The following is a 23997-nucleotide window of genomic DNA, read 5'->3' as shown; positions in this document are numbered from 1 at the left end:
GATTTCGTGTGTTACAAACCGATTGTTAAATGAAGAAAAAACTCGTTTTTAATCGAAAATTACTACTCGTTTTAATTTTCGTAGTAATTAATTTGTAAACCCCCTGTTAGGAATTCCCGCTAGATGGCGGGGTAAACCCGGAAGCGTTTTTCTTTCGTAGGGAAAACCAGGAAAACCCGGAAATTGATATTCTGAATGCAGTGACGATAACTGGAACTACAGTTGTTATGAGATGACCCAGTTACAAAATTGACAGTCAATCACCTGACTCTAGAGTCCTCGTGGTGCTCAAATTAGACCTACCATTCTTCGTGATTTACTGATTTAACGAATCACTTCAAATTCAAAACGATTGCAACACCTGACTGTGTAGTATTCAATTCCAGTTTGCTTTTAGAAAATGGCTTGGACAACGAAACAGCTGATGTTCGCGTTCCTGATGCTCGTAACCGGTTCAATAAACACACTATCAACAAAGTGAGTACTATATACTAAATACCCAACTAATTCTTTCAACTGTCTGGTTAGAATTAAGGCTTTCAGCCAGCAAGAAATGGCTTAATTTAAGTCCATTAGGGTCTAGCTATAGTTGTATAGGTTGGGTTGGGGTGGGAAGCGCAAAGTAAAGTGCTGATGGCAATGGCAATTGTTGGGAACCATGATATCAGTATTGTAGTCTGAATGATGTGTTTTTACTGGGATGAAATCCAGGCCCGGGCTATGATGGGCTTCCTAGCCGCTTAGGTACTGGGATCAACTTAAATTTATCAGGGCCCTGTAGTGGTAAGTTTTGCGCCAGGACAAGAGAGGATCTTAGATATTCACAGGTATTATTCTCCTAAGTGCTTTTTGTAATTCACCCAAAATTTACTTTCACTTTCAGATGGGCCGATAAACTAAAATCAGTTGGATATGACGGTACCTTGAGAGCTTTCAATCATCCATTCTTTCAGGTAGGCCTGTTTAGACGCAATTCAATATTTTCTTTATTACAAATTTCTGTAATTATATCGTCATCATCATTCTGTAGTTGAAATTTGGAATTGAGATGAAAAAAGCACAAATTTTGAAGTATAGTTTTATGATTGTTGTTGTTGTTGTTTCAGGCGTGCGGAATGTTTCTCGGTGAAGTCAGTTGTTTATTCGTGTTTCTACTGATTCGATATTGTAAGAAACGTCGAGAAGAACGAGAAGAGATAATCGACGACGAGGAAGATGAAGAGAAACGACCGAAACCGTTCAATCCTCTCATATTTTATCCGCCTGCTCTATGTGATATGTGCGGCACTTCGCTGATGTATCTCGGTCTGACTTTCACTTACGCTTCCAGCTTCCAAATGTTGAGAGGTAAAAATTCTGATTTTCTGTTGTTGCAATTGGCCTAATATTTCCTAAGCCAAGTTGCACAATCAAGGCTTAGATCTAAGATCAGACTATACTCATTTTGGTTCTATCCAATCTAATAGCTTAAGACCAGTCCTAGCTCACTTTGGTCCTATAACCAATCTTACAACTTAAGACCAGTCTAAGCTCATACTGGTTCTATAGCCAATCTAACAACTTACTCAAGACAAGTCTCTAAGCTAATTTCGGTTCTATAACCAATCTAACAACCAGTCTTGTGCTTTAAGAGCATTTTAGACCATTCATGACTGTGCAACTGCACCAGGAACCCCACTGCAATCAATCTAGATAGGACTTTTTATAAGGAAAAATATTGATATTTTTCATGTTGAGAAAGTATATTTTCTTTTTCAGGCGCCATAATTATTTTCACTGCTCTGTTGTCCGTTGCGTTTCTGGGACGTAAAATCAAATCACTGATGTGGCTGGCTATAGTTCTAGTGATGGTCGGTTTAGTTGTAGTTGGTTTATCAGATTTAATCACTGGTACAAATGCCTCAGATTCAAAAGCTGATAAAAAAGATCCCAATGGAGTCATAACAGGTAGAAAACACAGCACTAAATAATTTGATGGAATTTGGTTTTTGTTCGGCTCAACATTCAGGATTTTGAATTCTCTTTCAGGTGATTTGCTCATCGTTATGGCTCAGGTTATTGTATCTTTTCAAATGGTTTGGGAAGAAAAGTTCATCTACAAGTACCACGTACCAGCTCTACAAGCTGTCGGCTGGGAGGGTAAGTACCAAGTGTCGAGTAACACTTTGCTTTACTCGGTCAATTCGAGGTAATATGTCTTTAAATTCATTATGAGATTTATTGTGACCAAATGAAATAGACGATACGAACGATATTTCCACAATCCTGATTAAGCGTAGTCGACTGTATTTTCAATTTCTTCTCATAGGATTCTTCGGTTTTATAACGTTATCAATATTACTGGTTCCTATGTATTACATTCCGGCTGGAGCGTTATCTAAAGATCCAGAAGGTCGGTTGGAGAATGCTTACGATGCTTTCATCCAGTTAGGAAACTCGTGGCAGTTGTGTTTAGCCGTATGCGGTAAGAGATCAGTAGATTACGTAATAACAGTTTTAACTTTAACTTTAAGTTTGACTCTCAGAATTGAAATCAGTTCATTTTCAATATTTCGATCCTCCACAATCATTTCAACCGAGAACTACCAGAGGCGGATCCAGCCTCATATCCTGAATACGGCTTTAAGACATTATAACACTGGACCATAAGCAGGTCGCCCCCCAGAAAATTTTTGAAGTCTTTCACCTCCAGATGCATTCTGAGCATTTGTGGGGACATTGAATTTGCTGCCCCGCACATCGATCCGAAATTCTTCAAGAATGAATTTGCTCTGTTGTTTTAGCTAAGAAAAATTGTGCTTAAAAAATGGATGAGTACTGCTCAGGCAGTAACAGCGGTAGGCTGGATTCACGCTTTATTACTATGAAACTGGTTACTGGGTTCAGTTGCAGTCAAGGCTTTCATTCAAATCTCTCATTTCTCTTTCTGAAATATAGGTAATATAGTGAGTATCGCGTTCTTCAATTTCGCTGGAATCAGCGTGACAAAAGAGTTGAGCGCGACTCATCGTATGGTGCTAGATAGCTGTCGTACATTAGTCATCTGGGCCGTTGCTCTCTCACTCCGCTGGCAGAAATTCTATTGGCTGCAGGTTTGTACCATTGTTTTGGGGCTCAAAAGTTAGCTTAAAGATCACTGGCCTAGAAGTTGCATCAGTGCCATATCAATAATGCAGTTTTGATTGTCGCTTTATCAATTATCCACTGGTTAACTGTAACAAGCTTTTTTGAACAACTGACCCTTGAAATGAAATCTGAAGAACTTAAAACTGAAAACGAATCGTTCAAGCAGTACGTACCTCAAAATCTTTGGATTTTCTGATTCCCTTGCCCTGTATCACCTTTGTACGAAATTTCTTATCCCCTCTTATGTACGTACATGCAATTACTCCCAATATGGCATGTACTTTAGAACGCTCCCAAAGGCTGAGCCTTTAACATCACTGATTTGTGGAAACTGTTAAATGGCTGTATTCGTTATTGCAGGTGATTGGTTTCATATTCCTCGTGATTGGTATGGGTTTATATAACGGTATATTTGACCCGTTGATAAAGAAATGTGCCAACAGAATGAAAGGTCGGGATTCGAGTATTCAGAGCAGCGGAGAACGAGATGGTTTACTCGACAATGAACAGAATCCACAGTATAGTAAGTAAATGTAAGATTCATTGAGGTTCGCGGGCGAAACACTAGTTTTCATGAGACAAAGTTTCAAATATCGTGGAGAAATACTGGTTCTAGTTAAGCCTTAGAGAAGGAAGTGAGTTTTGAGTTCGATTTGAATCTGGAAAATGAAATCATCGAAAAGAAATACTTTTGCTCTATGAGATGAATATAGAACTGTTATCTGGTGGTTAGTTGGAAGCTTTAGTCCTTCTCAGAGAGTTAGAATATTTCAAACTAAAGTATTCTAAAACTCTGAAGGTAACAAAATTGTCACTGAACTCGGTCCACAGCTTTATTTCAAGTGGAATGAAATCCTGATTCCTGATGATATAAAGATGTAGATTAGTTAGCTCCTGTATTTGCTTTGATTGTTGTTTTTTCTGTTTTAGGTATACAAAATGCTGGCCAGACTCGCGGTTATGCTCGAGATGAGATATTCTAGGAATAAAATGGATTCAACATCGACGCATCATTTTTCTAACCGCTTCGACAAAATAGTGGAAAAACTTTTTACTCGTGAAAGAATCTTCAGCCGTTCGAAGAGCAATGATCGAGTATTTTGAACTGATCAGAGATTTATGGAAGTTGTATTTCTAGTACTGCGTCTATGCATACAATAGCGATAAGAATTTCTAGATGCAGTTTTTTTTACTGTTCTCTGTAATTCAATGATTAGTAGTTACATTCTGCTTCTCGTGCTAATGAAATGTTTCCGCAATTCCCTAGGAATCTCTTTCTTGTGCAATCAGTACTTATTATCGATACAGTGCCAGTGGAGACTTCAGACTGAATTCTGAACAATCAATGATGAATAAGTTGCTTGATTTTGTTAATTTTCTATTCAATTCAACGTCGTTCGTATTGATCTATGCAGTTTTGTTAATAATAAATTGATAGAAAAATACATTATATAAATCGTTGTCTAGTGTTTACTTTTGTAGATGTCATTTATCACGTCAATGGTTTATTTGGTTGTCAAGCATCTCTTGACTCTGTATCATTTATTTTTTTCTCTCTAAAACGATGGTCAAGGATCCCACCAAATCTACAGAGAGCAAAACTGTGATAACGTTAGAACTACAGAATTACTGATTGGTTTTCAGTGAACATTGTCGAAATCTTGGCACATCCCATAATGGCGTAGGCGACAGATTTTAATATATCTCATAGTGGCAAAGGGGGAGACTCGGCACATCTTAACATAGTTCATTGTGACAGACATGTAAGATCTGGGACATCTTAACATATCTCATGGAAAATCCTCAGTAGTTGGTACTTTGTCTTTAAAGGGGTCTAAGGTCATAATACTGCTCCGTCATAATCTCTAGTTATCTTCCAGGGGCGGTTTCATCCACGGCCATCCAAGTTGCGAGGATGAACACGGAAATGAAAAATAAGAAAACAATAAATTTAGATAAGAAAGTTTTTATTTTTTTATACAGCGAAGATTGCTATTTACACAGTTGTTATCCAAAATCCAAAAATAGGCTTTGCCAATCGAGGTACATGATACACAAGAGGGAAGAGAGATTATATACAAACATTTCATACTAGATCTATAGATATACATACATATATATATACAATCATCTAGCATTATTTATCATAGTTGTGCATAACAGTTGTTTGATTATGAATTGTTTTGATTAATTAACATTTACTCAAAGATTTCAATCATTTACCCTGCATATCTAAAATCAAATGAATTCTACACCATTCATCATGAATGACAAATACTGATTCTGAATCAAGTTCAAAAGTTTAGTGGGTTTAAATTTGACTCTGAAACTAGTTCCACAGTTGTGTGGGTTTAATTTGACTCTGAAACTAGTTCCACAGTTGTGGGTTTAATTTGAATCTGAAACTAGTTCCACAGTTGTGTGGGTTTAATTTGACTCTGAAACTAGTTCCACAGTTGTGGGTTTAAATTTGACTCTGAAACTAGTTCCACAGTTGTGGGTTTAATTTGAATCTGAAACTAGTTCCACAGTTGTGTGGGTTTAATTTGACTCTGAAACTAGTTCCACAGTTGTGTGGGTTTAATTAGACTCTGAAACTAGTTCCACAGTTGTGTGGGTTTAATTTGACTCTGAAACTAGTTCCACAGTTGTGTGGGTTTAATTTGACTCTGAAACTAGTTCCACAGTTGTGTGGGTTTAATTTGAATCTGAAACTAGTTCCACAGTTGTGTGGGTTTAATTTGACTCTGAAACTAGTTCCACAGTTGTGGGTTTAAATTTGACTCTGAAACTAGTTCCACAGTTGTGGGTTTAATTTGAATCTGAAACTAGTTCCACAGTTGTGTGGGTTTAATTTGACTCTGAAACTAGTTCCACAGTTGTGTGGGTTTAATTTGACTCTGAAACTAGTTCCACAGTTGTGTGGGTTTAATTTGACTCTGAAACTAGTTCCACAGTTGTGTGGGTTTAATTTGAATCTGAAACTAGTTCCACAGTTGTGTGGGTTTAATTTGACTCTGAAACTAGTTCCACAGTTGTAGGTTTAATTTGAATCTGAAACTAGTTCCACAGTTGTGTTGGTTTAATTTGACTCTGAAACTAGTTCCACAGTTGTGGGTTTAATTTGAATCTGAAACTAGTTCCACAGTTGTGTGGGTTTAATTTGACTCTGAAACTAGTTCCACAGTTGTGTGGGTTTAATTTGACTCTGAAACTAGTTCCACAGTTGTGTGGGTTTAATTTGACTCTGAAACTATTTCCACAGTTGTGTGGGTTTAATTTGACTCTGAAACTAGTTCCACAGTTGTGGGTTTAATTTGACTCTGAAACTAGTTCCACAGTTGTGTGGGTTTAATTTGACTCTGAAACTAGTTCCACAGTTGTGTGGGTTTAATTTGACTCTGAAACTAGTTCCACAGTTGTGTGGGTTTAATTTGACTCTGAAACTAGTTCCACAGTTGTGTGGGTTTAATTAGACTCTGAAACTAGTTCCACAGTTGTGTGGGTTTAATTTGACTCTGAAACTAGTTCCACAGTTGTGTGGGTTTAATTTGACTCTGAAACTAGTTCCACAGTTGTGTGGGTTTAATTTGAATCTGGATCTGGACCAAATCCACAAATGTGCAGGTTTAATTTGACGCAGGAACCAGTACAACAGCTGTATGACTTTGAAACAGCTGCCCAGTACCCCAGGACCGAGCTCGAGTAGGGTCGTATTCATTTCCAACCTGCCAAGAATCAAACATTAAAATCCAAACTGTTGAACTTGTGAGCTTATAGCTGAGCTTTTCATAAGTGTTCAGAAACAATAACTAGATCCTCAAACAGCAATCTACACAAATATACCCCAGTGAAGTTCATTACTTGTTCCTTATTCCTTATTCCTTATATTCCTCAATAAGTAACGGAATAAGGAATAAGGAACAAGTAATTAACTTCACTGGGGTCACAAATATACAATCTAATAGTGACAGTTTCATGAATAAAATACCACCAGGTATTAAAGACAGTTATTGATGTCGATTAACACTAACTTAAAACATTATTATTAACATATAACTATCAATCCCTATCTTTCTAAAATAAATTAAGATACAATTACAAAAAAAAACTGTAAACATTAACAACATAATTATCTTGATAATCATTCTCACAAAATTTGTCAGTAGAATTCAGGGGCTGCAGTTGTTAAAAAGATAACTGGCGGATAAAGACCATAGTTTCAACCAGCTGTGCTCTAATTAGCTCGATTTCAATAATCTCGAATCTGACTGGCCGATTCCCAAATTTACTACAATCTTATTGGTTTTTGAAAATAAGTCAGGGAGGTCTGAAGTGTGAACCCAAACCCTTAGTAAAAAATTTTCAAGATGCTACTTTCTAGTTCACGTAATAAACATTCTATGCGACATTGCGCAATGTACACAATACACAGATTCATACAATGGAATGATTACAATGTACTTTCATCACTGACTCTTTATTACCTACTACCGACATATTTCTAGCAGAAAAACAAACGGAAATAAATCATAACTCGGTTGAACGAAAATTTGCATAACGCAATTATCAAAATGCTTCGAGAAAACCTACACCCGACTTTGTTTTTAGGGCTACTTACATCAGCCGCGAACACGTGGAGACGATCTGAGTTAAACCGCCCCAGATCAAACCTGAGTGAAATTTTGACCGTGCTTCAATAGAGAACGCGTTCACCTATAAATCACTGACTCGTCGTTAACTAAAATGCTATCAAAACGATGCTGTAGCAAGTGAGTCACTACCAGAACCAGTTAGCACTCGCACCAAATAAATCAACCCATGATAAAAATTGGTACAGCCCTAGTGCGATGTTTTTGGGCTGTGTCAAACAGGCATGGACCCATTTGGCACCAGTGTGAACGCTTAGCCCGGGCCTAATCTGGCAGGGGCTAAATTTCACCCAGGTCAAAAACGCTCGCGTGTTCGCGGCTATTCATTTTATTGTTTTTTGAAAGCGCAAAGGAACGACGACCACGGCGTCTGAATTCACAAGTCGATTCGATCGGTAGAAATGAAATTGAAATGAAGTTTGAACTTCTTCTCGAGATGAAATGATTGAAACTCGTTCAGGAATCGTTCAGGCATTGTAATCATCTTCCTCCCCTTCTGTAGAAATAAAAATGACAAAATATTAATGTATTACACAAGTTCAATATTCAAATTCATGGACTGAAATTAAAGCCACTATTCACTAAGCTGTTTAGGTATTAGCAAAGATTACGGTATATCGATTATTTTCCCTAATGGAATGATAGTAAAGAAACTTTTTAAACTAAAATCACCAGAAAACCAGTTAGATTTTATTAAAATGTTACCATTTTAGCCTTCAAGTTTTCCTATGGAAATAACATGGTTTGAAAATGATTGAAACGAAAGGTTATTTGAAGGTGATCTATGAAACCAGGTCCATAGCTGTAGCTCATACCACAGGGGCTCGTATTTAAAGTTTGGGGGTGAACTGTAGCTTAGATCATCCAGTATCCCTGGTAATACATATAAAAAGAAAGTACTAGGGATACTGGATGATCTAAGCTACAGTTCACCCCCAAACTTCAAATACAAGCCCCTGTGGCTGATAAAAACACTCTTCAGTCAACATTAGTCATTATCAATTATTCTACAACTGTGGAACCGGCTATTGAGGTTTAAGCTGTTACATTTCTAATTAGACTCGATTATATTAAGATCATTGTTGATTAGGTCACTCATCGCGCACTGTGGTGAAATACTTTATCAACAATAAGCGATTAAAATGTTAGCGAACTAAATTCATACGAGATTTAAAAAAACAAACCCTTACATCACTTCTAAACTCTCTAAAAATAATAGATAATAAATGAACGTAAGCAATACAAATTCAACTCATTTATATATTAACTACCCGGTACCCAATAGTACAGTTGAATGCAACTTAAAAATGGTCTCAAGTTGTAATAGTGGCTATAGAACTAAAATAGGTTCTGGTCTCTGTAAACGCTTAGCCTCGTCTAACGCAACTCGGATCAAATCGAAAGCATAAAAAACATTCATTCACTGACCTTCATTTTGACCTTGACCTTGACGTTGTTTTTCTACTGGCTCTTCTTCGTCTTGTACCTGTTTAGAAAAAAAAAAAACAGTTAACAAGTTACAGCTTATACTCAAAATTCAAAACTTACAATTTCAGTTCGGTTCAATCTACTCATGGTTGAGATTCCATGGTTTTTTTGGGTATATAAAGTAGTTCATTGGACAAATATTTGTACATAATTAATGATTCAGATTAAATGTAAATGTAAATTCAACTACAACTTAGGATGAAATGAATAATGGTTAGAGTTCAGATAGCAGTTTTATGGTTTGTCTCGAGTCCATGGTTCACTACAATAGGTAATCAAGCTACGCTGTAATGTACCACGGTTTACGACAAAACCTCAAAATGCATCTATTTCCCGTGAATTGTACCTTCTCATCCACCGTGTTACGTTTCTGAACCGGTGGTTCGTCCACCTGATCTTTACCGGCGTCGGTTTCTATCGGTTTCACGTTGTGTAACTCGGGTTTGTGAAGTTGGTTCACCTGATCGCCAGCGGGGGCGCCACCGTGTACGATATTTTCGGCTCCTTTCATTCGATTGAGTTCGTCGTCGTTAGCGTTTTGACTATCGCCGGCAACTTTCACGTCTGCCGGCTGCGGAACAGAGTCTAATGGATTCTGTTGACCTTGACCTCTGTGTTCGACCTGAAGATATATTTTACACTTGTAATTTTCGATGAAATGAATAGAGATTTTGATTACGTATATACCTGACACCAATTCCACCAGAGGTGCTTTATCAAAATTCTTGTTGAGATATTTTTTTTGTTATCCTGAGGCAAGTCGTTCAAAAGGTGCGGTCAGTCGTGCTATTAAGCAACTGATTCTCAGAGTTAAGCAGTTGATAGTTGACATCTGAACATGACATAAGAACAGAGATAATCTACAATTGTAGAATATGATCCCCCAGATCATATCACAGATGTAATACGTCCATATTCCCATTACAGGGTGGATCCACACCCTCAGTTCCTGATCAGTACTGCTCAGACCATTATCACAGCGCCACAGAGGCCATACCCCCCCAAAAAATCTTGAAATTTCACCACCCACCTCCAGATGCTTTTTTTGGGGATGTCTATTTTAATTTCCACTCATCCGAAATAAGGGGACTGTTCAAGAGGTAGGCAGGATCAGCCACTGTATGATCGCGTAGGTCAGTTTTAGTTCTACCATGTTCCTCTATAACTACAGAAACAAACAACATTCCATAGAGATCACAAAATCATTCCCAATGACACGATGCAATAAGGAAGAGGGCAGACGAATGAGCCCAAACCTCGTAAACACAGACGCACGAGATAACTAACTACAAAACTAAAAACACAGCAAACAACATTGAATCAGAATACTCATAAATTATGCAATAGTTTATTGAAAACTGATTAATAAAAGAACAGAAAGCTTTAAACCTTCAGACAACAGCGTGTGATGAAATACAAATTCCATTTAATAAGATGTGACTAAATACATCAACATGTGACACTTATATTTACATGAAACAGATCAGTTTACTGTTATAGTGAAATTCTGGGTCCTGATCCACAATTCAAAGCAACGAATTCATTTAAATACATTCAACTAGACATACATAATATATGTGCTCGAATTTCAAATTTTCCCAACTGTTGAACTGGATCCAGAGTCTAATTAAACCCACACAACTGTGGATCTGGATCCATGAACTCTGACTCATTCAAAGCAAGCTGCAGAAGCGATAAAATGAATTGAGGACTATAAACAGTGGAACTATAAAAGCTCTCTAATGGAAGCCCTCTGAATATTTCTAATCGATCAAACATGAAGGAGAAATCTACAAGAATGAGATGTTAAAGTTTATAAAGTTGAATTTGTTCAATAAAGGCGCATAGTAATTAAAATATGTTCAGCAGTTTGTAATCCACATAATATTCAACCAGGGAAGTATCATTACACTTCCCTGATTCAACAAAGAAAATTTCAATATAACTCCATAATATACAGTGGAACCTTGATAACAGTTTATCAGATATATTGACATTAATGAAAAATTTGTTTGAATAATCCTGTTCAACGAAGCCTGTTTGTAACAAGGTTCCGCTGTAGAATCAAGTCACTTTTCTTCCTTTCCAAACATAAATAAACAGGTATTTTTCAAGCTAAACGTTTATATTCAGCGAACACACTGCTCTACGATACAGTACGAACAAATGAACTCTAAACAGAAATAACTATGTCAGTCCACGTAGCCAAAGCGGACCAAGAGTCGCATGAAATTTCAAATTCCCCAACTATGGAGCTGGATCCAGAGGCAAATCAAACCCTCACAATTGTGGAACTGGGTCCACAGTCATATAAAACCCACAAAACTGTGGACCTAGAATCGTAGTCATTAAACTGCCATCTCCAGAGTTAAGTTGACTGTATTGCATTGTTTTGCGGCTATAAACAGTTTTTTGTCTCTTAATTTTCTCGTGGCATATTTTTCAATAAATCAGCGAGCCGTTTTGCTCCCCCCTGACCCTTCCCTATCGGTAGAAACACTTTTCCTTCTTTATTGCCTCCATGATGGAAGACTATACCATCTGCCGGTGCGTCTTCAGCATCTGCAGCATTGGCAGCATCTGCAATCACTTTAGCTACATTTGGTACCTCATTTTCTGGCTCCGCATTCGCAGCAGCTTCGGTCACCTTCTTTTTCATCGACTCAGTTAGTGCTGCCGCATCAGCATCCGCTTCAGCTGCTTTTTGTGTCTCTTTATCTGGCTCTGCAGCTACTGCTGCTGCTGCTGCATGTACGGTTGCTGCTGCTGCTGCTGCTGCTGCCGCTGGTGTTGTGGAATTTTTTTCACTCTATTGAAAACAACGTTTTTGTATGTTTTTTTTGTTATAATTTGATTGAAGCGAATAAATACATCGATTTAGTTTTCAATGTGATCGTTTTAAAATCTGATTTCAAACAATATTTCAAATGAAATTTTGAAGTTATTCTTGAAATTTTCACGTATATCATGATTTCTATTTTTCATCAAAATTGAAATCTAAAGAAATGAAATAAATGCGTTTCTAAACGAATCTAAAAAATCTACGCTAAATCAAATTTTCCCAGAACTAATCTAAAATTGTGTCTTTTCTAACCGTCTAAAGAAAATTATTAAAAACCAAAAAGGTTTTGTATAGACTAACTTAAACCTATTAGAGAAGTCTATAACCTAGGAATGAGCTACATAATGAAAGGGTCTAATACAATATAGGAACATAATAAAATCTTTTGATGAGGTTAACATTCACTGATTCAAATGTTTAATTAATAATAAATGATCATCAACTTAAAGATAGTTCTAACACATTTTAATGCGTCGACAAGATCATATTTTGCCTTCATAATTTTCTTATAAATTCAATATTTTGATATTTTTTCTTTCAATGTAAGTGTGCAAGATGTCTGTTTTTTCATAGTGCTTTTGGTTTCTCCTCCTTTTTTATCCCCTGTAAAATGTTAGAGAAATAATTCAACAATTTTTCAAATCGAACACGGAATTTTCAATAAAGTGTTTTTACGATGTTGTTTCCGCGATCAGAAGGGCAGCAGTTTCTATTTTCAAGCGATTTTTCTCGTGGCTCTCACCAGCACCGACAACATGCGTGAAATCGTTTTGTTTCCAAGCGACTCGAAAACTCCTCGACCGAAAAAAAGATCTACGCTAAAATCAGAACCTCTACAGCCACAGATGAAGTAAAATCAAAAAATGCTTCTAAAATTCCAGATTTTAAAATCCGCCGAATAGCTACATAGACCCATGGTACCAGGTTCCACAGAGTTGTTGGTCAAATTTGAAATGAGTTCATTTCTGAATCTTAACCAAGAACTGTGGAACTGGGTAATGAGGTCCATCAAAAACTTCAACCACAACTACTGCCGAACTGAATTCCTGAGTAGAAAGAAGATCTTTGAATACTGCAAAATTTCCAACGTCTTTCTTGAATAAGGCGGAATTTTCTGGCACCATCAAAGAAGCGCGAAGCACAACTTGTTTAGATGAAGATTCCTCAGCTGACCATGATAATAAAGTCACCTATCAACCGATATCACCGCGAAGGAACTACGACGTGTGTGAAGCATTCAAAATGGAAAACATTCCTACAGTAGTCGTGTTAACCAGGTTTAAAATAAGTAACGAGACGAGTAGTACTGTATAGGTTAACTATTTATTTAGACGCACGAGCTTTCGCTTCTAATGAATAGAAGCTTCATCAGGTGAATGAGTGACTCATTCACCTGATGAAGCTTCTATTCATTAGAATAAGCAAAGCTATAAGCGAAAGCTCGTGCGTCAAATAAATAGTTAACCTATACAGTACTACTCGTCTCATTACTTAATTGAAAACAGTGAAACTCATCAAAAGTCATCATAGTTGGGAAAATCATTAATCGTCAATGAATTGCCAAACATTGACGTCCATGATCCAAATGACGACGTACACACTTTATTAAAATCAAACTTGTTTAAGTTTTGTGAACATTCTTATTGATGACTAAAACTGAGTAAATTGAATTGGAAATACAAATTGGAACTCAAAAATAGAGATGATTTCAGTAATGACTTTACTAATGAGTTTGACTGTATTAGCTATATTCAAGCATGCCATCAGTAGCTATCATAAATACTACAATAATCCATATCAAGCAAACCTGGAAATACCTCTTCAAGCCATAAACTACTCGAAAATAAGCTTCTCAGACACTTTCGGGAAACATGGCTGCCTACAAAAATCACCCTATGACATCATCGTTGTTCAAAACGATTTCATTCATTAGAAATGAACTAAAAAGCTAAGGTCAGTGATGTCATACATGGTTTCACGCAGGCAGCCATTTTCCAGCGGAATTAAGATTTCTGATGGTATAAAAGTGGTTGTCTTACCAGGTTGTCTTTAGGAGGTGGTTTCATTTGTTGTTTTTCGTCATCTATACAAAAAGGCAACAAAAACAGTTATGGAAACAAAGATTACAAAAGGTCAAGTTTCCGATACATTAGAATAGCTCATCTTTTAGAAAGGTTTTCTTAATCAGTTAAAATCTGATCTACCGTAGTAACACTGCATTCAAGCCCCAATATTCCACCCATATATCAGATATCTATGGTGTTAATGGGGTTCAATTTTGACTAGTTCTAAGATGTTCCGTTCTTAGAGAAATCCTGGCATTAGGCGAAAGGAGGCAGTTTATCAGATAGACAGATATTTCCACAATTTTTATATTAGATAATTATATTAAGAAAATGTCTAACTTACTTGCATCAGGCTGTTGTGGTCCATCCTGCTGATGTTCATCCTGAAAGTGAAATGTAAAGTTTCCGATAAATTGTGAATCTGATTGGCTGAAATCATGTTATTCTAGGATTTGATTGTCTGAATTGTGTCATTCTGGAATCCGATTGGCTGAACCATGTCATTCTGGAATCTGATTGGCTGAATCATGTCATCCTCAAATCTGATTGGCTGAATCATGTCATTCTGTAATCTGATTGGCTAAATTTCAATTTAACTCAATCTGAACCACATCACTTTGAACAAACCTTTTTCTCCAAATTCTGAGGAACTTTGAGAACATTATCCTGAGGATCAGCTACTTGCTGCTGCTGCTGTTGTTGCTGCTGCTGTTGTTGCTTTGCTGCTGCTTCATTCTGTTGCTGTTGAACTAATAGATTCTGTTGAGCTTGTTTCTGAAACAACCAATTTGACAAAATCCTTCAAAATAATTTGTTCAACTTCTGCAAACATCTTTAAATGGCTAATCAGAAAAAATCCAACACCGAGTGATTCTAAATTTGATAAATTTAAAACAAATTATCAGATCAGATATTGGTGTTCAAAACTTCTCCATCCAAGGCAAAGATCTGATAATTCTAATCTATAGACAAGGGAAGGAACGTTCTCTTTACAATGAAGTCAAAGAGACAGATCTTTGCTGCAATGGACTAAAGTTGTTGACTTATACAGACGGACAAACTTGATTAAGTTGTCATTGAATAAGTCATTGCATCACTTAAGTTATCTTTATTTCTTTGTCTTAATTTGTATTTCGAATTCGATGTACAAAGTATAAGTCATCATTTGGATAATTATTCATCATCAAAATAATCATCCCAACTATGACAACTTAAGCAAGTTGGACTGTACATGTACAGTATCTGATGGGAGATTTAAGGAGGTAGCTATCTTCGCATTTTGTAGGATCTTTCGAAATTCACACATGACCGCCTCGATGTACACAGGCTAGCAGTGTTGACGTGTCATTACGCTTGTCACGACGCCCGATTTTTAAATCACGCATAAAACTGAACAGATTGGCGACGGATGGAGATGAATCACCGATCAGGACCGTTCACATCAGTGTCAGGCCTGTCAGCCGGATGAACTATAGCAGAGACACCTGTTGCCAGTAGAAATCAATACTGCACCGTCTGCTATACCATACACTAGAAACGTATAGTACCGGTAGTTATATTTTCTTGGCAGATATCAATTTATTGGATCTATATCTTATATCTCGTGAAGAAATTTGTGATTTGTTCATCTTTAAGTGAAATCGTTGAAATGATAAAACACCCAGTTACACACAGTTCCTTGCACGAATCTGACTCTCACTGATAAATTAGTCGTAACTTTCCAGTCAAATTTGAATTCAAAAAATTGTAGAACTTAAACTCGATCGACAGTTGAACCATTTCATTTTCTATATAACTAAACCCAAATCTTAACTTATAACTGTGTGACTAGGTACTTAATACTTATTATTTGACAAGCCCGTGCCAAGGGGGAATACAGGGGTAGCAAATGAACCCCCTACAATTTTCAAGTGCCCTCCATAAAGTGAAAAAATTCATAGAGCAAAAAAATTCAGGCAAATATTTTTCGAAATTTGGATACAATTTTCATGCAATTCAGTTGAGATAATAATCTGACGATCAATCAGCAATAGGCCATTATTGACGTGACAAGTTAATGAGACCTTTTTTATGTTTAGGTTGTCGAAAAAATCAGATGTAAGATGATCAAATTTGAGATGTGTCCTTTTTCAATAGAAAAGTGCCCCACTTCATGGTAGAGGTGCCCTTTCTCTTGAACTGCCCCTCAAAAAGCTCAGCACAGGCCTGTTTGATTTGAATGGATTCACTAAATCTATAACAAGCTAGTTTTTTCTACCCGGCACTTCATGTTTAAAAAAAGCTGATATACGTGCTTCATTCTAGAACACAACATACGCCTGAAGACTTTCTTTTGAAACTTGAAGAATGAAAAACTTCCCTCTCACACGTCACAGCAGAGTTTGACTTTCAAATGAAGAAGAGAGATTTAAAAAAAACGATTTAAATCCACCTTTAAGTAAACTAAAGAACAGGAAGAAAAATTCAGCCAAAAAAATCATCCTTTCAAAGAAAATCATTGCGAAAAGGAAGGAAAAATCAGAAGAAAATCAACCTAAAACCAATTGAACAATCAACGGAATTGAGATCTACAGTAATCGAGGTATCAGCAGTTTCAATTAATCGGGAATTGAGTTAATTCTAGAAATGTGCATTTGAAGAGAGTTGTTACACGTCACATTAGTCGGATTTCTGGTAACACGAAGAACTTCAGATCTATAGATTTAAGGATCAAATCACCAAGTACATGTACCACCAGCTGTGGGAAGTGTGGTCTCAGTAACTGAAGACTTAGTTCCATAGTTTTGATTGTCCCACTGTGGAACAAGGACCCAGTTAAATTTGACCATTTCGAGTCAGTTTTAACTCATATTTTCAACCAAGGGAATTGTGGAACTGGATTCAGAACTTGTATGTAAGAAAGATACGACTTGTGTGTATTGTAACAGTGCAGATAGCTGGTCTTAAGAGAATTCCCTGATTTCAAATTGGCGAAAAAATCTTTTTTCTTGCGAGAATAATATTTTCTAGTACAAACCGCGGAAGTATAAGACGTAGAATTCAGGTAATCATCTGTGGCAGTCCCATTGGATGATGACACAGATGACGAATTTAGAACGACTACATTAGAGTCATCTACTTTTAGAGTCGTAGTTGTGACGGTTGTTCTATTCAGCTATCAAAACAAATGAGATAATTTTTCAGGAGGGAATTATTCGAAAAAGCTCCAGGAAACTTTTGATTTATAGGTAGACTACTGAGCGTATTAAAAAAAAAACAAAACCTGGCTATAATTCGGCGTTAGTTCTATTGGTGTGCTCTTTGGCGAAAGAGCTGCCTGCAAAAAATACATTAAGTCAATTTAACTGAAAAATTCCTTTATGTGTATGATAAGTGGTTGGTTTATGGCTTAATGTAACCTCGCTTCATTGGGGCACCATCAATTCATATCATGACTTCTTATATTCTCTTATTTTGATCTGATTCAGTTGCAAATTCATTGTTAATGAGGATATCTACGATAATATGGTATTGAAATTCTAACTGGAGCTGCATTTGAACCTGATGGCATCGCATGGTTTTTCTGGGGTCAAGTAATCGTGCTTTTTTGTATTAGCGAAATTAAGAAATAGTTTACAGAATGAACTTATAAACATAAAGACATCAAAAATGAATGGGGTCGGAATACCACATAGTTAAAGAGAACTTTGAAGGGTAAGATACTAACTTAATACAAAATTGAAAGGGGGAATTTGATATTTTAAATGATGAATATTTCATCGCTCACCTGTGCCTCCTGGTTCGTCTCAGCGAGTTTCTGAAGATTTTCTTGTACAGCGACCTTTTGGCGCTCTAAATTAGCAATTTTATCTGTGGGTGAAAAAATAAAACAATCCATACTTTTGCATTGACAGCGTATCAAATACCACCATTGAGAGCTACTGACTGACCCAGCCCCCTATCGCTGACTGAACATACCTTTACACTGAGACAACTCATTTTTCTGTTCTTGTTGGAACTGTAAGAATTCTGATCTGTGTTGTTCCAATATTTTATCGTGTTCTTCTTTTTGTTTTTTCGTGTCCTCTTTCAAACGATTCAATTCGTCTAAACTGCCGTCGTGCTGAGTCTGAACAAATCCAGCAAAAAAATATGATATTTAAGAATGCAAATTTCATGAAGATATTCTTCCCAGAACATTGTGCAACCATAGAAATTCTATTTTGGCTTTTTATTCATCCTGCACTTCAAATTCTCTTTTTCTTAAATGCATAGGCAAATAAAGAATCTCATACCATTCAAGTCCACCACAATGCTTCCTCGAGTTCTTCAAGGGTGGATTTAGGGGGAAGGGTGGACAGCTCCACTCCTTCAAAATTCGAATTGGTCTCCAAAATAGTCTGGAAATTTCTTTTTGCAAAGACAATTTTTGCAAGATGAAAAACAAACCTAAATGGGCCCTGATAAGGACAGAAAAGCCCCTTTTGTCCAAAATTTTCTGTGGGAGGTCCACCAGAACCCAAATCAGCCCTATTCAAGTTAAGTGCCCATTCGAAGATGGTGATGTCAGCTTTCACACCTTCCTATCATTACCATCATCTAAACTTACCTTTAACGATTTAAATTGCTGATTTAGACTTTCGTAATCCGTTTCGAGTCGTTTCTTGGCTTCATCAGCAGCAGTTTTACCGTTCATTAATTCTAAAAGTATTTTATTTGAAAAATGTCTAATACTTTCTTTACTTCACAGAATTCGGGATGACAGAATTTTTACCAAATTAATTGTAGGCTATGGTATTTTCGAAATCATTAGAAACTTATCCAAAAATGACTTAAGTTTGGTTTGACAAAGCATAGGAATCTCCTCTCAAATTAAACGGTTCGAACTCCTAACTCTTCTTGCCAGAATGTACTGTTTCAATAATTTAATAACTTACCATCGAGAGCTTTTTTATGACTCTCTTTATCTTTCTGTAAAGTCTTTTCTAGCCTTGCCTTGTGCTCATAAACAACTGAAACCAAATGAAACATACCGGTAGCTCAGTTAGAAAGCATGTACAGAGAACATAGTTCCACATTTCACTCTTTAAGAGTTTAAAAAATTGGAAATGAATTAATTTGACGCTCGAGTCAAACTTGTCACCTAGAACTATGGAACGCTATCGAATGCTGTTTGAAAATCCATGACTTCTCCGTAACCAGATGTGTTAAGCCAAGGACACTTGTAGGGTCTGGTAGGGGAGCCTTATGTTAGGACCAAAAAGTGATACTCTGCACATTTTAATGTACAACTAGACTAATGCTGTTTGAAAATCCATGACTTCTCCGTAACCAGATGTGTTAAGCCAAGGACACTTGTAGGGTCTGGTAGGGGAGCCTTATGTTAGGACCAAAAAGTGATACTCTGCACATTTTAATGTACAACTAGACTAATGTGAAAAACGCAAGGGTTAGATCAAAATATCATGGATAAAAGACTGATCAAGTCGATCAACTTAACTACCTGGTATTCTAGATTTGGGGCTGATGTGGGTTTCAGTGTCCTGTCTAACTATCAATTGTTGCAGGCACATTATCAATGACATTCCGTCCTGTGCTGCGCATAAGAACTGTTCTATATAGGATTTCTAATTTGAGTCAAAACATCACAATTCTCTTAGATTTTCTTCAACAATATCATCGTGAGTTTCTTCATCAATAACCGTTTCTCTCTCCAAAACAGAGAACTGATTAATAAATAACGTTGTTTCTACGATCAATGATTTCTTGTACGCATCATTGACAGATTTCAGTAACGCTGAAACGTGGTGCCACACGAGGAAATATTGAAACCTTTCATTATTCAACATCTGTTCTTCAATCAATAAATGAAATGTGTACAACGAATGCTCTCTGTACAGAAATCATATACAGAATGGAAAATGAAATTTGGTTTGACAATGCAGAGAGAAATCCCTTGATTTATGTTTTCTATTGTTAAGTCTACAGCAGGTTTTTCCTTGTAAAATGTTGGTATCGACGGATATCATTGTTAAGCTGGAATGTCCAGCAGTGTAATCTCTGCGCCCGCCCTCAACTCCTTTAACAGTCGCCTGGAAAAACACTGGGAAGACCAACCTGAGGTCTACTCCTCAACCTGCCAAAATTTTTACGTTGTTCGGAGACCTAGTGGACAACCGCACATGCCGCCACTAATTTACTCCGACAAACAGGCCTCACCGGGGCCTCAAGCGCCACAAAAAATCAAGTAAAGATATCCATATCCGTTCTCCATGAAATTCTCAACATTATTTGCCAAACCTTTGCTCGTAAAGATAAGAGACAGAATATACCGTATTTTTCTCAAACTTGTGGATAATCTTACCATAATTCAGACTTGACTTTTATAGAAAGAATCCACTGCATTTTCCAAACATACTTACACAACGAAAATAAAAACGCCTGCCAATACCTACTCTGTTGAAAGGATGTTTTGATTAGTAAGTGGATATATTCTACACCTATCATACATATTAACTCTACACATGTGCAACCCCTAGAACCGGCTGTCTATATTCATTTTTACTATTTATGATGCAAACCAACTGACTACCGCATATTTTTAGCTATGTATTTCCTTAAACAAAAGGACAAACAAACTGATCTCAAACCCCTGACATTCAACATTCAGATCACTGACATTGGATACAATTCCTTCACAAAACTCATTTCAATTCATCATATTCAAATAGAATCTACGTAATGGTGCTGATATATAGACTATAACTCTTTGTGTTCGTTTTTCACAAACTCTTCGGTGCTTTTTTTATTACTTACTTTGATCGAAAGCTGAAATTTCATTTGCAAATAAGTTTACAACTTTAAATTGACAAAGAGCTATTAAAGAATATGGGACCCGGTTCCACAGTTGTTAGTTAAACTTGACTCCAAGTTGAAATTAGTTCACTTTCATTGAGTTAACCTTGAGTCAAATCTTAACTTACAACTGTGGAACTGGGTTCAGTCTATTTGTGGACAGAGTCCCCCTTGGAAAGGATTATGCCTGTCTTGTTATTCTAGTCGAACAAGGATTCTGGCAGGGTACGAACCTGTTTGATCGATATTAATAAGAATGGCTTGCCTTCTCGGTAAGACCGTTTGATTTTCACACTGGATCTGCCTGACCAACTACGCTAGTCTAGCTAGGCCACAGGAGTTCCATCACATGAAGCTGGGGTGCAAAATCAAAGCTAAACTAGGCCAGATACAAGGCCAATCCTAGGAACCAAGTACTGCGTATTTGTTAGTTAATAGTATCCCATTTCCATTTTGGTAGCTTTCCATGAGGCCCTGTGGCCAAGGCTTTTTATTAAAAAAAGAAAAGCAACAACAACAATTCTCTAGACCTTTTCTGATGAATGATTGAATATGCAAAAAAGACACTAATTAATTTCAAGGAAATCGGAAATGGCAGGGAGGGAAACGAAAGCGCAGGGCCGCCCTCGCTATTCTAACAAAGACATGACAATCTCAACAAGACTTCAAGCCTAGAAATTATTGATACGGTTTAACGAGCGTGAAGACGACGTTTCACGTTTAGGGCCTACCTTGTAACTGGGCCGCGATCGAATCTTGTTGTTGGCGTAATTTATCGCTTTTTTCCTCGGCGTAAACTAATCGCGTTCTGACGTCATGATAAATATAAATCCCGTAAATGAACGTCAGAAAAACAGCGATGATTAAAAAGTATTTGGTTCGATTGGTGGCTATATCCCGTCTCAACATCGTAACGAACAGTCTAGTTTCTCTTCAGAAAAGTCAAACACTGAAATTCACTTCCTGGTTGATAATCGACTGATGCGCCGTCTAACGGATGATACGCGTGTCACTCTACATCCCGAGTTCGCACCCGTAGCCAGGAAAGCCACTATTTAGTTGAATATTCAGAATTTGGAGTAAAAATTAAGGTTTAAATATCAGATTTCGCAAAACTCATACAATATTCGAATTCGGATTTATTTGGGAAGTGGCGCGCCCGGACATTGCGGGATTCGAACCTACAAGAGAACACTGATATAGTTAAATACGCCAAATTCAGTTAAAAAATAAATAAGATTCAACATTGCATTTAAACAATTAAATTTCCTGAATAGGGATAGATTTAGAATTCGGCCAGTGCGCGTCTAGAATATTGTGGGATTCGAACCCGATCCCGTCGCGAACTGAAGTAACATTAGCCTTTTAGGTCTTACCCGCAGTGTTGGTGAACACGCTTAGCATCGAGTTTAGTTAAATACGACTAATAACTCGTTTAATAAACCGAAGTAAGTCGAAACTTATTACTAAGACACTTCAATAAAATGCAAAGATCAGTTTCAAGTTGATTTTTTCCGCTTAATCGAGGTTTAAAGAGTCGAAATTAGAGCCTGAAATATGGGACGGTCGTGCTAATTATAGCCACGAAACCGACTGAAAATTTTGAAATTTCTTTAAACCGAATCGACCTAGAATTATGATTGTAATTCGGTGATTAGTGATAGAAAAGTTGGCTTGGATTATGATACGATTAAAACCATGAGACTTGAGAAAGTGAACTTTTTCATTTTGCTTCTCTCCGATTCTACTAACTAAAATTGTTGTTGGGTAGTTGATCTCAATCAATGAATTTTTCTGGTTTTTTTTCAGATGGCTCCGAGAAATAAGGGAGATAAGAAGAAATCGGCGATGAATGAAGTCGTCACACGTGAATATACGATACATATTCACAAACGTATTCATGGCATGTGAGTATATCAAACGGGCTTCTCTAAATGTTGAATTCGGTTTCCACAGTAACGGAAATTGGGAAAATCCGGAACTATGTCATTGATTTGATTGTTTTTATTTTTAGCGGTTTCAAGAAGAGAGCTCCGCGAGCGATCCGTGAAATTAAGAAGTTTGCGCTGAAAGCTATGGGAACCCCGGACATTCGTATTGATACCAGATTAAACAAACACATGTGGTCAAAAGGAATCAGGTATGATGAACGCGTTATTGCGAGTTAGTGTAGTTTGTTCGGGTGTAATCTGGGTTAGAGGGTTTTCCTGTTTTGAGGATACTGACTGGATAGCGCCTGCCGGTACTGAGTAGAAACTGCTTATTTGAAAAATAATCGAAGCCCTACCCTAAGCTTTATTTCTATAAAGTACTTTTGGTATCCCAAATATAGTTTTTTTTTTTTGGACAACCGTGTTTCGTCAATATCAATGCCTGTATAAACGTATTAATGGCAAAGACGATTTTGTTTTGTGGATGCGGGACGAGGGCTGTTGCTCTAAATGATAGAGAATTAAGTATCACTTAAGCCTTACTAAAGTGCTTAAAAACTGCTTACTCATACTATAAGTAAAGACAAGTATTTACTTTCCCTCTGCCTTATTACAATGGACTAAAAATACGGACGTCTGAGGGGGTTGAAGGCAAGATTTAAATTTCGCACGAGTTAAGTCAAGATTTGGAGTTTAATTGTTTGCCGACCTGAATGCGTTTTTCTGCGGTTATTATTTCAGAAATGTACCGTTCCGAGTTCGCGTGAGACTCGCTCGTAAACGTAACGAAGATGAAGACAGTCCGAACAGATTATACACATTGGTTACGTACGTGCCGGTTACTACGTTCAAAGGAACCCAAACTATCAACGTCGATAATGAATAAATAAAAACCTTGTAAATCTTTATTATCGAATTAAATAGAAAAAAAATATTATAAATTCATTGTTTGTTGTTATGGATATAGTGTGGAAACGTCATTTGACTGGTGGATAGACATGTCAATGGATGACAGTGGATAGAGGAGACACCATCCAGGGCCCAGTTCCACAGTTGAG

At 37.0% G+C, this 23997-nt stretch overlaps 3 protein-coding genes across 7 annotated transcripts; 2 read left to right on the top strand and 1 right to left on the bottom strand.

Annotated features, from left to right (window-relative positions):
• Window positions 1-202: 202 nt before the first annotated feature.
• LOC141908943 (solute carrier family 35 member F6-like) lies at window positions 203-4582 on the top strand. 2 transcript variants are annotated; one of them, XM_074799246.1, is made up of 9 exons: window positions 203-477; window positions 884-953; window positions 1107-1347; window positions 1759-1947; window positions 2029-2139; window positions 2309-2464; window positions 2938-3092; window positions 3487-3659; window positions 4057-4582. In XM_074799246.1, the coding sequence occupies exons 1-8, from the start codon at window positions 401-403 to the stop codon at window positions 3655-3657; spliced, it is 1170 nt and encodes a 389-aa protein (XP_074655347.1). In that variant the 5' UTR covers window positions 203-400; the 3' UTR covers window positions 3658-3659; window positions 4057-4582. The 2 variants fall into 2 exon arrangements, with proteins under 2 accessions (XP_074655347.1, XP_074655346.1); XM_074799245.1 differs by having other exon boundaries at window positions 206-477; window positions 3487-3649.
• A 529-nt stretch (window positions 4583-5111) lies between these two features.
• On the bottom strand, window positions 5112-21979 carry LOC141908262 (uncharacterized). Of its 4 annotated transcripts, XM_074798221.1 has the most exons (13): window positions 21740-21979; window positions 19091-19165; window positions 18763-18854; window positions 18132-18282; window positions 17941-18023; window positions 17437-17490; window positions 14802-14948; window positions 14518-14557; window positions 14148-14191; window positions 9613-9888; window positions 9207-9264; window positions 8969-8984; window positions 5112-8274 (listed from the first exon to the last, which is right to left on the bottom strand). In XM_074798221.1, exons 1-13 carry the CDS (start codon window positions 21915-21917, stop codon window positions 8259-8261), a joined length of 1230 nt encoding a protein of 409 aa, XP_074654322.1. In that variant the 5' UTR covers window positions 21918-21979; the 3' UTR covers window positions 5112-8258. The 4 variants fall into 4 exon arrangements, with proteins under 4 accessions (XP_074654322.1, XP_074654323.1, XP_074654321.1 ...); XM_074798222.1 differs by lacking the exon at window positions 8969-8984; XM_074798220.1 differs by lacking the exons at window positions 5112-8274; window positions 8969-8984; window positions 9207-9264; window positions 9613-9888 and adding an exon at window positions 10662-12075.
• Window positions 21980-22356: 377 nt separating this feature from the next.
• On the top strand, window positions 22357-23884 carry LOC141908434 (large ribosomal subunit protein eL31-like). The gene is made up of 4 exons (XM_074798483.1): window positions 22357-22456; window positions 22818-22915; window positions 23023-23148; window positions 23681-23884. Exons 2-4 carry the CDS (start codon window positions 22818-22820, stop codon window positions 23823-23825), a joined length of 369 nt encoding a protein of 122 aa, XP_074654584.1. The 5' UTR covers window positions 22357-22456; the 3' UTR covers window positions 23826-23884.
• Window positions 23885-23997: the final 113 nt, after the last annotated feature.

Source organism: Tubulanus polymorphus, chromosome 7 (assembly GCF_964204645.1).
Source record: "Tubulanus polymorphus chromosome 7, tnTubPoly1.2, whole genome shotgun sequence".
Classification (NCBI taxonomy): Eukaryota; Metazoa; Nemertea; class Palaeonemertea; order Tubulaniformes; family Tubulanidae; genus Tubulanus; species Tubulanus polymorphus.
Note: the sequence above shows the minus strand (reverse complement) of the source record. Positions and strands in the feature narration are given on the sequence as shown.